Source organism: Quercus lobata, chromosome 7 (genome assembly GCF_001633185.2).
Source record: "Quercus lobata isolate SW786 chromosome 7, ValleyOak3.0 Primary Assembly, whole genome shotgun sequence".
In the NCBI taxonomy this organism is placed as follows: domain Eukaryota; kingdom Viridiplantae; phylum Streptophyta; class Magnoliopsida; order Fagales; family Fagaceae; genus Quercus; species Quercus lobata.
The window spans coordinates 120,001-138,123 of NC_044910.1; the positions used below are offsets into that span (position 1 = coordinate 120,001).

At 36.6% G+C, this 18,123-nt stretch overlaps 1 protein-coding gene across 1 annotated transcript; it reads right to left on the reverse strand.

The window, feature by feature from the left end:
• Nucleotides 1–3,302: 3,302 nt before the first annotated feature.
• Nucleotides 3,303–16,287, reverse strand: LOC115953633. Its single transcript, XM_031071370.1, has 20 exons — nt 16,145–16,287; nt 15,717–16,011; nt 15,092–15,166; nt 12,999–13,114; nt 12,717–12,831; nt 12,440–12,568; nt 10,835–10,882; nt 9,910–10,106; nt 9,611–9,807; nt 9,175–9,470; nt 8,403–8,552; nt 7,904–8,305; nt 7,254–7,403; nt 6,053–6,128; nt 5,522–5,649; nt 5,090–5,290; nt 4,847–4,987; nt 4,658–4,783; nt 4,315–4,551; nt 3,303–4,051 (listed from the first exon to the last, which is right to left on the reverse strand). The coding sequence occupies exons 2-20, from the start codon at nt 15,861–15,863 to the stop codon at nt 3,887–3,889; spliced, it is 3,096 nt and encodes a 1,031-aa protein (XP_030927230.1). The 5' UTR covers nt 15,864–16,011; nt 16,145–16,287; the 3' UTR covers nt 3,303–3,886.
• Between the last annotated feature and the right edge of the window lie 1,836 nt (nt 16,288–18,123).

Consider the following 18,123-nt stretch of genomic DNA (forward strand, 5'->3'; position numbering starts at 1 on the left):
ATTGGACATCAAATCCATTGGGTATGATCTCTCCACAGTCACTCCACTGGCTTGTGGTTTTTCTTCTTCTTCACCAAGGCAAGAATTAATTAAGGCAGTATCCATTCTTCTTTTGAGGTTGAGGCTCATTTTTATTAGGCGAAAAACACATTTTGGTCCCTACATTTTGGGTCGATTTCCGTTTTAGTCCCTAAGTTTTTTTTTTACCGCTTTTAGTCCCTCTCCTGAAAAACGCTTCCATTTTAGTCCTTGCCGTTACATCAGAAACGGATATTGCAGACGTGACAAACAGTAAAGTTAAATAATAATAAACTAATGTCCACGTGGCCTAAATTAATAATAAAAAATATTTTTTTATGCCACATCAGCATCTAAATTAAAAAAATTAATTTATTAATTTTAACTAAATTAAAAAATTAAAAACAGAATTAAAAACTAAAAATCTTATGAATTAAGATCTAAGTGTGCCTTAAACAAGAACAACAAGAACACAAACCCAGATCCAAGAACACAAACCCAGAAATTATTTAAAAAAAAAAAAAACTAACCAAAGCTTATTCTCAATCTCATCCTAAGTGTTCTTTCTTTATTTTACTTAGATAATTTTCAAAGTTTTAAGCTGTCAAAACAGATTATGGGTGTGCATAATGGGGCGAGCTCCCCTCCCGTTATAATATCTCCAGTTTTCTCCTTTTTTACACCAATGCAAAACACGTGGCAAACAACAAATCCTAAGGTTAGAAAAATCACACGTCAAATACCACTTTTTTCTCTCAATTTTTTCTCTTTCCTTCTTCTTCGCATCTTTCCCCAACATCCCCACCCTAAACGGACCTCACCTACTTGAGCATCAGATGCGTCCAAATTGGCAGATCGAAACTTGATGGCAATGGCTTTGGACTAGAACTGTGGGTTTCACAGCTAAGATTGGCATAGCAAAACAAGAAACCATGGCTGTTTGGATTGACATGGTGGGTTTCATGGCTATGCTGCTATGAGCATCGATGCTCGTTCTGGTGGAGGCGTGTGAAATTGAGGTCCTCCGGCGAGCTTGGGGAGGTGAGACATCGGGTTTGATATGGATTTCTGGCCGTGGGAGTTCCGATGGGTTGTGGGTTTGGCATGAGACTTCTGAATATGCTTTGAAAGCTGTGAAAGAATCAGCCATGGAAGCTTTGAAAGCTTCCTCTCCTTCTTCAAAGCTTTGAAAGCAGCCATGATGTACTTCTCTAATCTTTTATTCCTTAATTTTTTTTTATTCATTTATCCAATTATTTGGCTTTTCTCTTCACATTCAAATCACAATTTAATAAAAACCAAATCAAAGCCCCAATTCATTGTTCTGTTCTCCAACAAAAGTTGTTCCATCAAGCTTTGAAGCTCTTGAAAGAGTTCTTGAGCTTCCTAGATATGGGTCTGGAGTGGCTGATCATTTTGTGATAATGGAAACCATCAAAATATGATTTTGAAAGATCGTTTTTCTTAACAGGTGATTGAAGCAAACCCAGAAAATTTTTTATTGAAAACTGAAAAGGATTAAAAGGGAGAGAAAATTATGTGGATTATTTCTAACCTTAGGATTTATTACTTGCCACGTGTCTTTCATTGGTGTAAAAACATGAGAAAACTGGAGGTATTACAACGGGAGGGGAGCCCGCCCCGTGCATAATTGACTTGTTTGGACTATTCTGCCTCCAATTGCTGACACAAGGAAAATGGCATCTCAAATTTCCAAATCTACCAAAGCGCCTTTCTTCTTAGATTATATGAAAGGTTGAGAATAAAATAAAACCCACAACAACCCAGGCCAAGAAAATCAACCCCCAAACTCCATCTCCTCACGCCAAATCTCCATCCTACAGTAGCCGTTATTCCCTATAAATACCAACCACCAATCAACCCTTCTCTTCTCAACCCAAACCGACAGTTACAATGAAGATCGAGATCCAGTGCTTTTACTTTCTTACCCTTCTCATCCTTCCGATTTACGCTGCCACAGCCGTGGGAGGCAAAAGTGGCGGTGGTGGTGGGGTTCTCGTGGGTGGGTGGCAGCCGATAAAGAACGTAACAGAGCCGCATGTGACGGAGATCGGAGACTTCGCGGTGGAGGAGTACAACAAGGAGTCCAAGTCTCAGTTGACGTTCTTGAGCGTGGTGAAAGGCGAGACCCAGGTGGTGGCTGTGGGTTGATTTTCTTGGCCTGGGTTGTTGTGGATTTTATTTTGGTGGTTGTGGGTTGGCTTTGAGATGGCTTTGGTTAGTTTTTTTTTTTTTTTTTTAAATAATTTATGGGTTTGTGTTCTTGGATCTGGGTTTGTGTTCTTGTTGTTCTTGTTTAAGGCACACTTAGATCTTAATTCATAAGATTTTTAGTTTTTAATTCTGTTTTTAATTTTTTAATTTAGTTAAAATTAATAAATTAATTTTTTTAATTTAGATGCTGATGTGGCATAAAAAAATATTTTTTATTATTAATTTAGGCCACGTGGACATTAGTTTATTATTATTTAACTTTACCGTTTGTCACGTCTGCAATATCCGTTTCTGATGTAACGGCAGGGACTAAAATGGAAGCGTCTTTCAGGAGAGGGACTAAAAGCGGTAAAAAAAAAACTTAGGGACTAAAACAGAAATCGACCAAAAATGTAGGGACCAAAATGTGTTTTTCGCCTTTTTATTATTATATTGGGTAAAATGCAAAATTGACCGTCTAAATTTCTTCAAATTTCATTTCAGTGCTCTAACTTTGCTTTGTTCATTTCAATTCTCTAACTTTCAAGTTTATTCAATTAAGGCTTTTCCATCAATTTTTGTTATATGTTGTGGTTAATTTTTCAATTTTATAAATATTTCTTCAAATTTTTTAAATTAAAAAAATTCAATTAATGATTGAAAAATATTTTCCCTTTTTTTTTCAAAAAACTTTAACAAAAGTTAACGAAAATGCCTTAATTGAATAAATCTGAAACTTAAAGGATTGAAATGAACAAAAGTAAAGTTAAAAAACTGAAATAAAATCTAAAGAAAGTTAGAGGGTCAATTTTGCATTTTAAAACCTAGTATCTTCAAGCTTTTGGCCATATTTGGGCTTCCAGAAAGGAACTTGAACTTGTTTGGGCTTTACTAAACATGCTATAACCATCACCTTACAATCAACTCCAGCCCAGAAATCTGACGTTGTCGTTGTAGAGGAACAACAGGCTCGCCCCTATCTTTCCCTACCTTTTATCACAATCTCTTTTTCTATTTTGCAATAATATGACATGAGCTAAAATAACAATCATAATGCAATATTTTATCCATTGCACTAGTTCAAAAAAATTGTAACAATAATAATAAAGAATCTTACAATCCAATTACAAAAAAATTTCTTCCCTTCTATATAGTAGTAGAATTGAAGCCAGAGTTTACTTTGAGAGATGGGTTTGATATCCCAAAAAAATTATACATATAAATTCTATAATCAAGCTAAACTCTAAGTACACCAAATTGATATGACTTTTTTAATTTTTACATTGTAGGCAAAGAATTCAACTTGTTGGAATGAGAAACTGTCAACCACAGCTTTGAAACTCATCATACCTAGGGAGGAGAAGAAGCAAGAAGAAGACCTCATCCTGAATCTGGACATCTATAAAAATAAAATGGATAGCAATTAAAGAATAGGATGTGAACAAGTAACAACCTCAGTAAATGCTAATTACAAACAGTGATTCTGCAATATACTAAGAAGCTATCACAGGCTGTAGAGTAAGAAGTGAGATGGACTGGATACCCATAGCTGGGATGGGAAGCCAAGCCATTGAGTTTAAGACAAAGAGCTCACTTGAGTATTGATGTTTTTCTCATCTAACCCACCAAAATGTGTCTTTACACTTCAAGACACTCAACAGCCAGCAGCTTTTAGAAAGTTATCAAATGGACTTGATGCCGGTAGTCTGAACAAGTGGGGATGATGCTGGTATTCTGCTGCACACAGCATCGGAACAGGACCAGGGTTTGGTTGGCCTGAATTGGCAACAAAGTTTTCGTCAAGGAAAGGATTGCCAACCTGCATTTCATTTGAGTCCACAATGTTAGAAGCTTCACTTGTGTGAAGGCATTAGGCAATGTTTTAAGACCTTTAAGGCTTTAAGCCCAAACGTGCACCTTTTTAAGACTTCTAACATATTTGCATGCAAATGGGAAACAAGAAGAGTACATATGCATACAACACAACCTAGTCCCAACTAGAGATGTATGTTGCACGGTCCAAATGGTTTATATATCATGCAAGTACGTGCTCAATTCAAGTTTACTAGAACAAGAAAGTACCCCATAATAACCCACATCAACCTGGGGATAGGATGACATCTTCTTCATCTCAGGCTCATGAATTTGTAAAGTAAAGTTCTTCCCACTTTCCTGTTTCTGTTGGATAATCATCACATTAGACATCTTCTGCTGCTTTCCCATGAGTAGTGCCTCACAGTGGTGGGCCATTTCCTTGTAAGGCACATCAGGCGCCGTTGAGACAGAAATCCTTCCAACTTGATGTGCCGTTTCCAAGACCTGTGCATATAAAGCACACTATTAAAAATTATGTTGTAAGAAACCAATTCTCAATCTGAATATCCCTTACATTGGTACTCTATAAAGCATGAAATGGCTAACATACTGATTCTAGAAATTGATTGACACTCAAAAGATAGGGAATTTCTGTCGCCAACTCTGAATTGTGTTTGGTTTGACTTTCAAATGAATCTGCCAACAAATCATCGTCCATTGAAAAAATTGGAGCAACCTGCAAGACAACAACAAAGTCATGCAAGTCCAAGCATTAATGGACATAACTTGAAGTCTTTACCTCCTTAACAGATTCACTGTTCTTCCGATCAACCTGACATATTTTATGTGGACTACCCATGAACAACTGGCTTCCTAGTGGACACACATTCTCGGGTAAAAATTCATGGAGTAGCTGTTCCCTTATAGTGGACAACTCAGACTGCAAAAAATGCCAAAAATTATTATAATAGAATATAACAATATAAACAAGTTATACATTCAAGGCAGTCTAAGATGTGTAAAATTTATATAAATGCTTTACTTCTGATAAATTTTCCAAGCTCTTTACAATCTCAGAAGCTAAGGACTCCCTAGTTTGGTCTTCAGTGATATCTATTTCTGAAAGAGATTTCAAAGCTAAATTATCATCTTCTTCAGATCCATAAACGTTTGCAGGACGGTGAGATCCACTTTTAACAGCCTGTAGCTTACAATCTTCCACCAAACATAGGAATGGATCAACCTGAGTCCAGCATGATTAAAGGCAAACATTAAGAAATTTGACTTGAGAGGTGTTTAATCACCACAATCCATGTGCTTGATATTCATCACTTTAACAATTAGTCACATGAACAAGTTAAATGTATCTAGTCCTTGCAAAAAATATTGGAACTTTTAGGCCTGCTATTGCTAAGTAAATGAATAACAATGTTAACCAATGATTACAGCTTCACCAGCGATGACTCATACCTACCATTTTATCTGTAAGTGCTGTCTTGGCCCAATAAACAAGAGGAAGAATATTGTATGCTTTTGACGAAAAAAGAATCATTGAAGTTGCCAAGGTAAAGAGGGATCTGCGACATGAAGGTGGCAGTGACCCTGCAATAGAAGTGAGATATGGTTTTAGCTGAAGAGTTTAGATCCAATAAATGTAAGATCTCGCTTTTTCATTCTTTGCTTCGTGAGTATGTGTGTAATTGACTAAAAAAAGTGAGAAATGAATAAACCACAAGCTAATTATACCCGAATCCAATCACTTTGTCAAAAGAGAATTAGAAAGTCCAATCAGTTCTTAACAGTTAAACATTCTAAAGCCTGTATATCTATGCCTACCAATGGCATTGTTGTAGCTTCTTACTCTACTCTCCCCATGTTATGCAACAAGTGCAAGCTGTAACTAGAACATGCAATACATGCTTGTCTACTGGTAGGATAGAAAATTCAAACCTAGTCCATCTAGACATATGGGATTGAAAGTAGAATAACAAATTCAAGAGCTGACCTCTTTCATTAAGAGAAATGTCTCGCAGTGTAAATGCTAACTGAAAACTTCGAACCAGAACCTCATTACTGGAATTCTGCAAGACATGATAAACCATAATAGAATGGAACAATAAAGCTCATTAAAACTTAATACATAATTAATGTAAAAAACACAGGAAGTTCCTTGCCAATGATCCTTCAGTCACTATACACCTCCTATCATCTCTAGGGTAAAACCCCTCTAACCTCCCAACCCCTCCAAAAAAGAAAAAGAAACATTTTAATGTGGCAAAGAAAAACATAGGAGGTTCTTCCAAAGTCATTTCTGATAAGTAGAATATATGATTACTAATACTATTCTAATTTATGTGACTAGAACCCATCCAAAGAACTAGTTCTTTGTGTAAGTAACTATTTAAGGCTCAACGTATATGTATTTAGTAGTAATGTCCTCTATTTGCACCCCATGGAAACCTAGTAAGTTGCAGGCATCATTTGAAAGTTTAAATCGCAGTTCATCCAAATTGCTGTTAACATCATTTATGAAAGATGAAACAAGCTTTCTAGAAGAAACAAATAATAAATAAAGCCCAAGTAAGGTTTAGTAGAGAAATCCAAACTAATCGAGTATTTTGCTAAGTAAAAAAATAATAATAATAAAATTTCACACTCCAGAATCTTCACAAAATTCAAGTAAACGACCTGCCCTCTTTCAAAACTAATTGTAGATATGGAAAGCTTTACTATCATTCTTCTGGACTAACATACTCTAGAAAAGATTAAAGCCACTCTCACAAGTGTTTTGAGGTTCCTAGGCACAGTTGGAGTTTATGAAGACTAATTGGCCTGATTAATAAATTATGCTCCAAAAACATGGCGTTAATATCATATCTAAACAACCCAAAAGTGACATGAAAATACCCAAAACTTCTTCTTGAAATTACAAAATAGTGTTATGACCCAAATGCCCCTATAAAATTGATATCCTAGCTGTAGATATGCTTCAGATGGCTTCTTTGATTAACATGACAATAATTACTAGTATCCCCTGGTTCTGACTTCTGAGGGACATAGAAACGCATGAAGCACTTTCAAAAGTACAGTGCAAACATGCTAATAACAAGGATTATTATCAAAAGAAAAGGACCTGATCAAAAATAGCAGCATCAGTTTATATAGAAGAAAAGCTAAACTCTATTTAACATTATTTGAGCAATTACCTTGCCTCGAGAGAACAGAACTACAAGACTGTATGTGTGAGAAATTGCTTCATAGTTATCAGGAGAATTTGCAGGAGAGACGGACTGAGCCCAAATTGATGAAAGCAACAGAGTAATCTGGTGGCTGCTGAGCCTCAGGGAATTAACCTCCTGAAGTTTAATATTCATAAAAAAAACAGTCACATTGGATTTGATGGTACATCAAAGTAAGACCATTTTTTAACTACTGATAACTGACAGCATGAAATCTGACCTATAAATTACAGAGGGCCTTGATATAGATTAGGGCCAGCAATTTGTTGCATTCCTATCCAATCCCAGTAACCCTGATAGCAAATATATAAAGCCTAGGCCCCTATTCCAGCCAAACTTTTGGCTCTGAACTGATTCCTAGGCCAATAAATATATAACTTTAGATAGCAATTGAATCAGTGCTACAGATTTTAAATATAATGTATTTAAGGAGACTACCCTCTACTTCTATGTGCCCAGTGACATCCAACACCAACATAAAGTACAAGTCACCCTTAGGAGCAACAACTACACTATGTATGACTGGGTGGGGTAACCAGGGCATGCCTTAATGAGCAAGCCCCATGATGTAATGGATATGGATACCTGAGATGGTAAAGACATTTCCAAAAACTTACCATTTCTTTATTTGAATTGATCACAGCATTTCCATCGGTTGTCATAGATACAAGGGGGCTTTTCATACTATATACTCGACTGTAGGATGATTTCAATCTATTCAGCATATCATTATTCAGATTTCTTGGTTCCTCCTCACTAACACCATTTTCTTTGTTGTCCTGACAAACATTTTCCTTTGACAAAAACGTGTCCTTCCTTAGCTTCTCAAAAAGGGCAGCTGAAGAAGAAAAGACAGAGACGGTTCTTGAAAGTGTCCGCGGAATAGATGAGGATGGACGAGGGCAAACCGAAGATGGCACAAGAACAACAGAAAAGATTCGATGTGCACCAACTCGTGTTTCGTGGTCTGGATGGACCATAGCTGGGAGTAATTGGTGAAACAAAGCCTCAGGGAAAGCCTACAGAAAGAAAGAAATGTTAAATGCAGAATTATATCTAAAGCTAAAAAGTAGTTGAGGATGAAAAATCAATAGAAAAATAGGTGCTGCGCCTTGCCTTATTTTGATATGACAAATTGGGTAAGGAGGCTACAATTTGAGCAGTTCGGTAAACAGCTGAAATAGTAGTTCTGGCTATAACTGTAATAGTTGAGATGTTCTCCAACATCACAGCCATATTATCAAGAATTGGGCCTGCGTCACCAATCTGTGGGCCAATTGCAACTCAGTTTTATTTGAAAACTCAAATAATGACTAATGAGAGTCAATGTCAGGAATCCCCAACACAGGATATGTGTATAATACAATACATACATCGGGATATGTCAATTCTTGAAAATTTTAGGATGTGATATAGCCTGGATACTTCAATCAATTAACATATAAATCAACATTTTAAAGTACATGTTATAGTATTTTATAGTATAAAAGATAAACACCAAATACTAACAGTGTAAAATATGACTAAAGAATAAATATATTAGTTTCATTGTATAAAAGATATCTCTAAATAATAAAAATAGGTAAGCAGCTATTAGTTTCATTGAAAAAAGTGAGCGAGAAAGAGGGAAAGGAAAAAAAGAAATAAATAAATAAATAAAGATGTATCCTATGGTATCCGAGAGTATCTGTATCAGCTTAAATTTAGATATGGTGCTAGTTTAAAGTATCCATGCTTTGAAGCAGTAGAATATGTAAAAATGAAAAATTACACAAGCTCATTAAGTATTTGAAAAGTGAATAAAAACCAATAACAAGCATCAAGAAGTAGTTCTAGACCATAAAATTTTGGATATTAAATTGATTTAGGAGCTTTGGAATATAATTACCACCTTATGTGATAACTGTACAAGGCAGTCATCCACCACTTCCCTAAGGCTTCTATTCCAATTTATGATGTCAGCTCCAAGATTCGCATCATCAAGTGAACAATGTATGCTCTTCCGCAAATGCCTCATGACATCACTTAATGCACCAATCATTGCTATAGAAGGGTTGACCTTTGCATCTTGAGCAAGGGAGGAGGTAACCTGAACAATGTCAAGCTGTATTTTGGGTTGTTTAAGGACATTTTTATGATCAAGATGCTTAATTAAAATGGAAAGCAAGAAATGTGTATTTTGCCCTGCAAGAGGTAAAGAAGAAAAATGCAGGAGCTGTTAATCATCAAAGTAAAACTGAAATTGAAGGGTAGGGCAACAGCATTAATGTTTAAAAACAACAGCAAAGAACCTCAAAATCCTAAATGAGTTGAGTTATAAATACCAGAATTATCCATTAAAAACTGCATATCCTTTAGGACTGGCAAGGCAAGACCATGTTCAGGAGACCATAAACTCTCACTGTCAAAGTAACGGAACAAAGATTCAAGAACACGCCGCATTGTTGTAGCCTCCTTGGCTAGCTTGGCCATGTTATGCAGGCAGACCCTGGACCAAAAGCAAGGATTCTTGGCATCTTCTCTGTGGAAGAAAACCAGGACAAGTCATTGACAGTTGAAGAATTAAAAACAAAAATCCTATGAAGCATTTGCAGTATTTGGTGCCGACAGATATTATACTGACATATGTATTTCGCTTTTTTCGTTCGCAATTGCTCTCCAAGAAGGAACCCTAATTGTGATATCTGGTGAATGAGAGACATGACCCTCATTTTTTAGGACTTCTTGCACCCAACGATTCTGGGGACCTTGCTTGTCATGGTCCATGTTCTCTGACTCTTTATTAGGACCTCCATAGTTTTCCAAGACCACTGAAACAACCTGTTTTGTTGAATATCAAAAGAACAAAAATGTCAAAAGACCACATAGGTTATCAAATAGCATTGTGTAATGAAATGGTAATGAACAGAAGCTGCTTCACTTGTACAAATTTACATGCAATGTCAATAAGATATAAAGAAATAGTGAGCTAAACTGTTCTAGACCCTCCAATATCAGTGACGCATCTATATTTTTCAACCTGTAAATCCGCAGCTAAATGATAAAGTATGTGACAGTTATACTTATTAAAGTAATTGAGAAATTAGAGAACAATAAATTTAACAATCTTAATTGTGGTAGAATAATTCTTCCAGAATAATCACGGTTAAGTGTATACATAAAACCCTATAGAGTCCTATAGAAGCTGCAAATTTTTTTTATTGAGGATACAACAAACCACAATAGCTCAATAATTTCAGTATATAACAGGCTACAAAACAGAACTAGGACACAAAGGCATAGATGTCAGGTAGAGGTTCATAAGATTTTTCCAAAGTTGAACTCTTATTTCAGACACAATTAAGTGCACCAGTCATGTAGCAGATTCCCAGTGAAAAATAGAATGATCGTGAGTGTATATGTATTCTATATGTATTCTACATTAAATGCTCTGCTGTGTATGCATGTCAAACACAGATTATATTTATAACCAAGAAGCTGCTCTGTGCTGTTCAAAAAAGAAGTAGATAAACTTGGATTAAGATTTGAATAAGTCTGAATCTCCTTACATTATCGAACTCGACTGAAATGTGAGAGTATTCGCCCATAAACCAAACCTACAAAGAAAAATAGATAATCCAATCCCATTAAAATATGGTACGTGGGATGCTAACAAGGGAGAATACATAGCTTTATAAAGGGAAAAACAAAAATTAAAACAGAAGATATGGGTATTTCTGCAATGATTTCAACATACTCTTAAGGAAAATTACACAGGGATCCAATATTTAGGCAAGAAGAAAACAAAGAAATGAAACATCAGTGAAGTCAATTCAATAATTATGATGAAACAAAGATACTGCAAAATTTTGGGACTAAGGTTTGGTTGTTGCATGATGAAACAAAGAGACATGAAAGAATTAATTTTGCATACGTCATGGCATAATAATGCTTTGCAAAAAAAAAATTGAGAATAAGCATGAGTTGAGCACAAGTGCACTCTTTCCCAACTTTGTAAGAAGAAAACAATGAAATGAAACATTTGTGAAATCAATTCAATAATTATGCCCTCTTTATTTTTCTTCTCCTAATTGGACTTATCAGAACACGTCAAGGCATATCCAGAAAGAAGATTGCAACCATCCAAACTTGTACTAAGCATAAGGCAAAATTATGATCATCCAGCAACCTTCTGTTCCTGCCTAAACCAAGGCCAGCTTTACACCAACTTGAACTCATGCCCCTATATTTTTGAGCCGTTGACCCATTCCATATGCAACATTCCCTAACACCTGGAGTCCATCAGGAGTGACATGTGCCATGATCCTCAAATTCCACCACCAGCCACAGCAGTGATAAGGTATCTGTAGTATGCCCAGTCACACATCTAACTAATTTTGAGATCCGTTCTCAAGGTATCACCCTAGATCCTCATATTTCAACCAATGCAAAGAATGTTATCTTGAAAACAAAACTCAATGGCCAACCTTACAGGCTTACATCACAACTCACCTCTGCAGGGGTAGATCAATACTTGTATGCATATCCATAATGAACCCACTCTGCACTCAGAAAAATCCCAATGCAAGGGCTACCTGTCTGATCTCCAAATTAGAGTGCTCCCCTAAAAACCAACTATTTGCTCTAACCAATCTCACCAAGACTAAGTGTTGACCAAGCACCTAACATTCCTTTACTAGGGTTAGCCTAAGTCAACAGAGGCTACCGTAGACATCCTTTTTGTCCAATCAAATAGTTAGGATTGATCACAAAATTTATATAATTGTTTTTTAAAAATTGAAGACGTTCATATTATTCTCCTAGCCTAGTCAAAGCTAGCTTTCAGGCCATGAACAACCATCACATCAAAACGACTTTGCACACAACAATAATTTGAATCCAAGCATCATTAGTGATGCAGAAACGACATAAGTTCAGAATTACAGCCTTTTTTTGCTTAGACATTGATAAAATAGAAAATAAATGTTCAAATCTTAGATCTTTGTTATTTGAAATTCTCTCCCACCCACCTTCAAATAATTTTTTTTTTTTTAAAAAGGTGTAAGATTCAAGATCTTGTATTTTTTTTCCCCTCTGTTTCCTCAATGACCAAACAAAGGGTGATTTATAGCCGTGAGTCTAAAAGTACAATAGCAGCATGATGAATAAAGTACCATTGAAGAAAGGGCTTGGAGCCCAGCTGAACGTAGACTTTGTGCCCTTTCATCCTCCCCCACTTCTTGAGCTAATTGACACAGTTTTGGAATAAAGGCTTCTAAGTTAAACATATACATTCCATCACTCTGCCAAATTCAATACAATGAAATCAGTTTGAAGTTTCTGTAGGGAGAAAAAAGAAGAGCTGGAAATGAATTATAACTGAAGCTGAATATCCTGCATTTGAAGAATACATTTTAAAGATCATAACTAAGCACCACCCAGGGAACCGACCTGATTATTTACAAAGTCAAAAAGTGTTTGGCATCCTATAATTCGCATTTCATCTTGCCGTATTTGATCCAGCAGAGTGTGGATAATGCTTAGTAAGCTACTCGCAAACAGAGGCCTGTGAAATTGTCAACCTAGGGTTAGTAGACTTTTAAGGTGGTCTTGTAGCTTCCAAACGTTAAGACTTCAATTTATAAATTTCTTCCAACTAAAGCAGGCCAATATAACTTTCCTGTTTCAAAACACATAAACAAAAGTATAAGCATGGAAGAAGGATAAACTCACATTTGCTCCTTACAATAAATTAATAACTTCCTGTAAATGCACATGACAATTTTTGCAGATTGAAAATTCTCATTTCTCAATTCCTTGTAACACCTTTGCTCAAGAGACTTTGTAATCTGATCACCATAATTGCAACTTTCATCAAAAAAGCAGTAAATCTCAACTAATTGATAACATATGAGCTATTAATTAAAAAAGTAATCAGAACTATCTATACAATTGAAGTAATGCATAAACTATGAATCAGAACTTTCTTGCATATTGCTTACATATCTTCTAGATTAAATTTTGGAATATAATAACATGAAAAAACCTAACAATAAAGTTTTTTCAACTGGTAAGTAACTCATGCACTCAACGGGACTTGAACCAGGACCTCACCCACCAGATGTGCCAATTGACCAGAGGCCATTGGCAATATGAAATTCCTCACACATTGGTCATGCACTCAATGGGACTTGAACCAAGACCTCACCCACCAGATGTGCCAGTTGACCAAAGGCCATTGGCAATATGAAATTCCTCACACATTGGTGCACTATATTGAATCACCAATGGCAACAATGGAGAGAATTAGGAGAATAATACGAGGATTTAACCAATTGAATGGTCTCACAGTAAGGCAACATGAAGAAACTGATATGAAATAATTTCTACCAACCTTATACCAGATATCCAACTCATTATTAGTCTGGTCACATTTATCTCATTTTGATGTAACATGACCAAACTTTATAATGTCTTTTATCTGCAAGGCTATAATCAATACCTGAAGTTCTCCCTTATTAGAATGGATAAGCCTTCTTGTTTGCAATTGGTTTCCTAACATGGTGTCAGAGACCTCAACAACTATCACATTCACTTCTAAGCAAATGCACCAGTAAACTGAAGCTGTCCTTTCCTGGCCACTTATGTGCCCGATGGGATCAAGTCAATACTTTGGTCTTAGACTTCGTTGTCAATCTATAGAGCTGTCACCACTCATATAGAAGAAATGCCACAATGCTTTGTTGTGGCAATTGGAGTTCCACTTTGACTACAAGCCAAGCCAGAAGCAACTCACTACTATTCTTGTCGGGATTGGATATAGGTGGGGAATCTATCGATCATAGTAGTTCACCAACCTCTCAGCCGATAGTGTTCCACTCTACTTATTATTACTCATTAGCGCCCTTCACTTCAACTAATACTACTTTACTTCTAGCTTACTCCCAAATCAAAGCTACTTGCATATAGAGCAAGGTGCAAAAGCCCGTGCATGGTGATTCACAATTTACAGCCCCAGCACAGGTTTAAGTCATTTCTATCTTTGGCCAGGGATATCAAGTTAAGGAGGATGCCACCCCCTTGGGACTTCCACTAGTTATGGTGTTGAATCTTGTGCAAGTTAGGCTATGGTTGTAATGGTTGCAAAAGGAACATAGGTGCTTTTGGTGTGTACTCATAGCAAATCTTTTTTTTATGTTTCAACTCCACTCTTTCTTCTGCTTGGACACGTATCAGGTATGCATAATGCATGTTTATCGTCAATCAAACAACAACGTTATCATTAAAATGCAAGCTATCATGTGTTAATTGGCTTCTTGATGTAATTTGATCATATTGAAGGGATTTCACATAAATTTGGGTTTGGCTCAACCTTCCACAGTACAAAGTATCCAAAAATGATCCTGAATTATCAATAGCTCAGCCAAATATGGCCAATCCATGGTTAGTTTAATGCAGATTTAACCCATTTTGCACCATCAGTTTGTAGTCTAATGACCATAGACCGTACAATTCTATTTTTTTGAACACCAGGATCCTTGCTTTCAATTATCAAACATTTAATTCTTGCTTTTGAAAGGTCTGTGACTTATTTTTCATGTGGGTGAGGGAATGTCATTATCTTTCATGCTCAATTTCTTTAATATTTTTACCCTTCACCTTCAAACAAGCTTTACTTTGTAGAGAGTTTGTGTATGATGAAGTTCCCTGGAGAGTTACCTCTTCAACAACTATTAGATAATAACGCTAATTTGTACCTCCAGATTTTGACATGAGTGAATATCAAGACGCTATTAGATATAACGCTTTGCACAAACCAATTATACCTTTGGGATACGCAATGGATTTTTAGCAGCATATTCACAAAGCTTTCCTATTTTCCGGTCATTTGGTCCTTCCTCCTATCAAAATATAAGGAACAAATCTTAAAAATTTAACACAAGGAAAAGATTGAACAGTCAATTATGAAAGAGAAACAATACTGGTGCTGGCAACTTTAATTGAGGTACACGTGAAGCATGCTTATAAAGAGAAAGCTAATTTTTTTTTTTTTTTGGTTTGCTTTTGATAATAACTACCAAAGTCCAATAGAAAGAGCAGAAAACACAGTGTAGATGGGAAACCCATTTTTCATTTCAGACGTATCTTTTTTCCCCCTTTGTTGGTGTAAGAATAGCATGTAAGAGCCAATATTGGTTATATTACGAGTATGATACAATAAATAGATCTCTAGTGTGTTATGTGTCATAGTAAAAAAGAAGATGAATGAATAGAGAGAGTAGTAGTGTAGCAAAAACCTTACGATATAGACAGAGTATTTTATTTATTAATAAAAACAGAAAGAAGGAAATTGTAGATGTTTTGTTGAGGCATGATATATGATAAGTAGTAGCAGAGTAGTGTAACACTGTAACAAAATTAAAGAAGAAGGAGGAGGAGAAGGAGAAAGACCTGAAAACGAGGGAAAATATCAGCGATAATCTTCTTGTACCTCTTGACAGGCTGTCTGGACCTAGCCCTCATGGCGGGGCAAAAGAAACAGAGACTACCGCATGCCGGCAATACTTGGCGGGATATCACACCCGAAACCACGCTCATTTTCGATTTGCTGCTTGCTTTCCTTCCCCTCTAAACCAAATACAATTATTATTAGCCCAGCCAACCCCAGCCCAGAGAAGGGACTGACTGACTCTCTCTCTCTCTCTCTCTCTCTCAAATCCAATCACCAAACACCACCCAGCCTAGCCTGTAATTGCAATTGCAATTGTAATTGATTCACATTCACATTCACATTGTGAGCTACAAAATTAATATAACAATTGGTTGTAAACAATACAGAAGAAGAAGAAGAAGACAATTAAAAGGAAAATGGATTTTACCTCTCTCTCTCTCTGTGGAAGGGGTGGAAGGAAGCAGGACAGGGCAGAAGCTGGAATTCCGGCTAAGCCAGCCACCGTGTAAACAATATTATAGTATTGTTGTACCGGGATTCCAGCGTTTTCTACCGCTATAATTAATACATATGCTCTCTCTCTCTCTCTCTCTCTCTCTGATTTCTGTTTTTAAATTTTTAATTTTAAATTTACTTTATGATAATGACAATGAGTATAAAAATGATAAATGTGTGGGCAATAGGGATGGCAATGGGGTGGGGTGGGGCAAAGGATGGGGTTTTCGTCTCCGTCCTGTATGGTTTTGTCTTATCCTATCTCCATGACGGAGAAAACTTTCTCACCCCATCTCCGTCCCTTGGGACCCCGCGAAGCCCTGTCCCACTATATAAAACTCTACTTTTTGTTAATTTGCCTTATAACTAGTACAATTTTTTTAATAAAACCTATTTCATTAATAAAAATATATTTGAAATTACAATTAAATTTATCATATCAAATCAATTCAATTTTTAGAAAAAATTAAATAATATATCCAAGTGTTTAACAAGACAATCATAAAAAATAAAAAATAAAAATCTCATAGTATAACACATAACAAAATAAAGACAAAGAACCATGTTGGGTAAAATTAAATAAGTTAATATTGATATGTTTGTTTAAATAGTAGGGTTTTAGAGTATGACAAATTTACAATTATAACGCTTAGCAACGCGGGGCGGGGCGGGGCAGGGATGGGGAGGGGAGGGGCGGGTCAAGCAGGGTGGGAAAAAATTGTCATCCCTAGTAGGGAATGAAAGAAAGAAAGAAAGAAAGAATATATATAGTAAGTTTTAGTCTGATTGGGTGGCCTGGCCTGCCAAATGAAATGGTTTGATTGATAAAGTCAGATACGGATGAAAATTATAAATTATTTCATTATTCAGTTTATTTTTACTGTAGGGACTCGATTCGTGACGACCCCAAGATGATATTGGGCTCGTACGTAAAAAGGGTCCAAACAATATCATTTGTAGAGCGTGAGTTTGAAAGACTAGACCTTGATTATCGGACGGCGGTTTGAGATGGCTCCGGTCAGTATATCTCGTCTAAGGAGTCTCAGGAGCTTAGTGCTCTTGTTCTCCTCATTTTTTCTAGGACACCATTGTTTGGGAGACTGGTTGTCCCCCCCTTTTTCATACTGCCTCCCTTAACCTTTTATATTGGCATTTACCCTCTTGCCAGCGCCCACGTGTAAGCTCAATTTTCTAGGACTTAAGACTTGTCCTGTCAACCCATACCTAGAGTGGTTAGGGGGTGTTCGCAAAGGCTGAAGAGTATGGTCCTGTCAGGTGCAGAATGCTTTATTGCAGTACTGGTAGCTTTTTACTTGGGCTGTTTCTGCACTGTGTTCACTCTTCCTTTTAGGGGCATTATGGGATGCCGAGATCAAGTTTGTCCTCTTTACGTCCCATAATGCCCCTAAAAAGAAGAGTGAACACAGTGTAGAAACAGTCCAAGTAAAAAGCTGTCAGTACTGCAATAAAGCATTCTACACCTGACAGGACCATACTCTTCAGCCTTTGCGAACACCCCCCAACCACTCTAGGTATGGGTTGACAGGACAAGTCTTAAGTCCTAGAAAATTGAGCTTACACGTGGGCGCTGGCGAGAGGGTAAATGCCAATATAAAAGGTTAAAGGAGGCAGTATGAAAAAGGGGGGGGGGGAGAATCAGTCCCCCAAACCATGGCGTCTTAGAAAAAAGGAGGAGAAGAAGAGCACTAAACTCCCGAGACTCCTCAGACGAGATATACTGGCCGGAGCCATCCCAAACCACCGTCCGGTGACCATAGCCTAGCCTTTCATACCCACGCTTTATAAATAATATTGTTTGGACCCTTTTTACATACGAGCCCAATATCATCTTGGGGTCATCACGAATCGAGTCCCTACAACTATTATTCATTGGCTTCACTACACTTTTTA

Coding starts and splice junctions, on each gene's coding strand:
- LOC115953633 (XM_031071370.1), bottom strand. CDS start 15,863: ATGAGCGTGGTTTCGGGTGTGATATCCCGCCAAGTATTGCCGGCATGC. Junction 10,883..12,439: donor TCCAAGCCCTTTCTTCAATG/GTACTTTATTCA, acceptor TTTTCTTTGTAG/GTTTGGTTTATGGGCGAATA. Junction 9,808..9,909: donor GAAAAAAGCGAAATACATAT/GTCAGTATAATA, acceptor TTTCTTCCACAG/AGAAGATGCCAAGAATCCTT.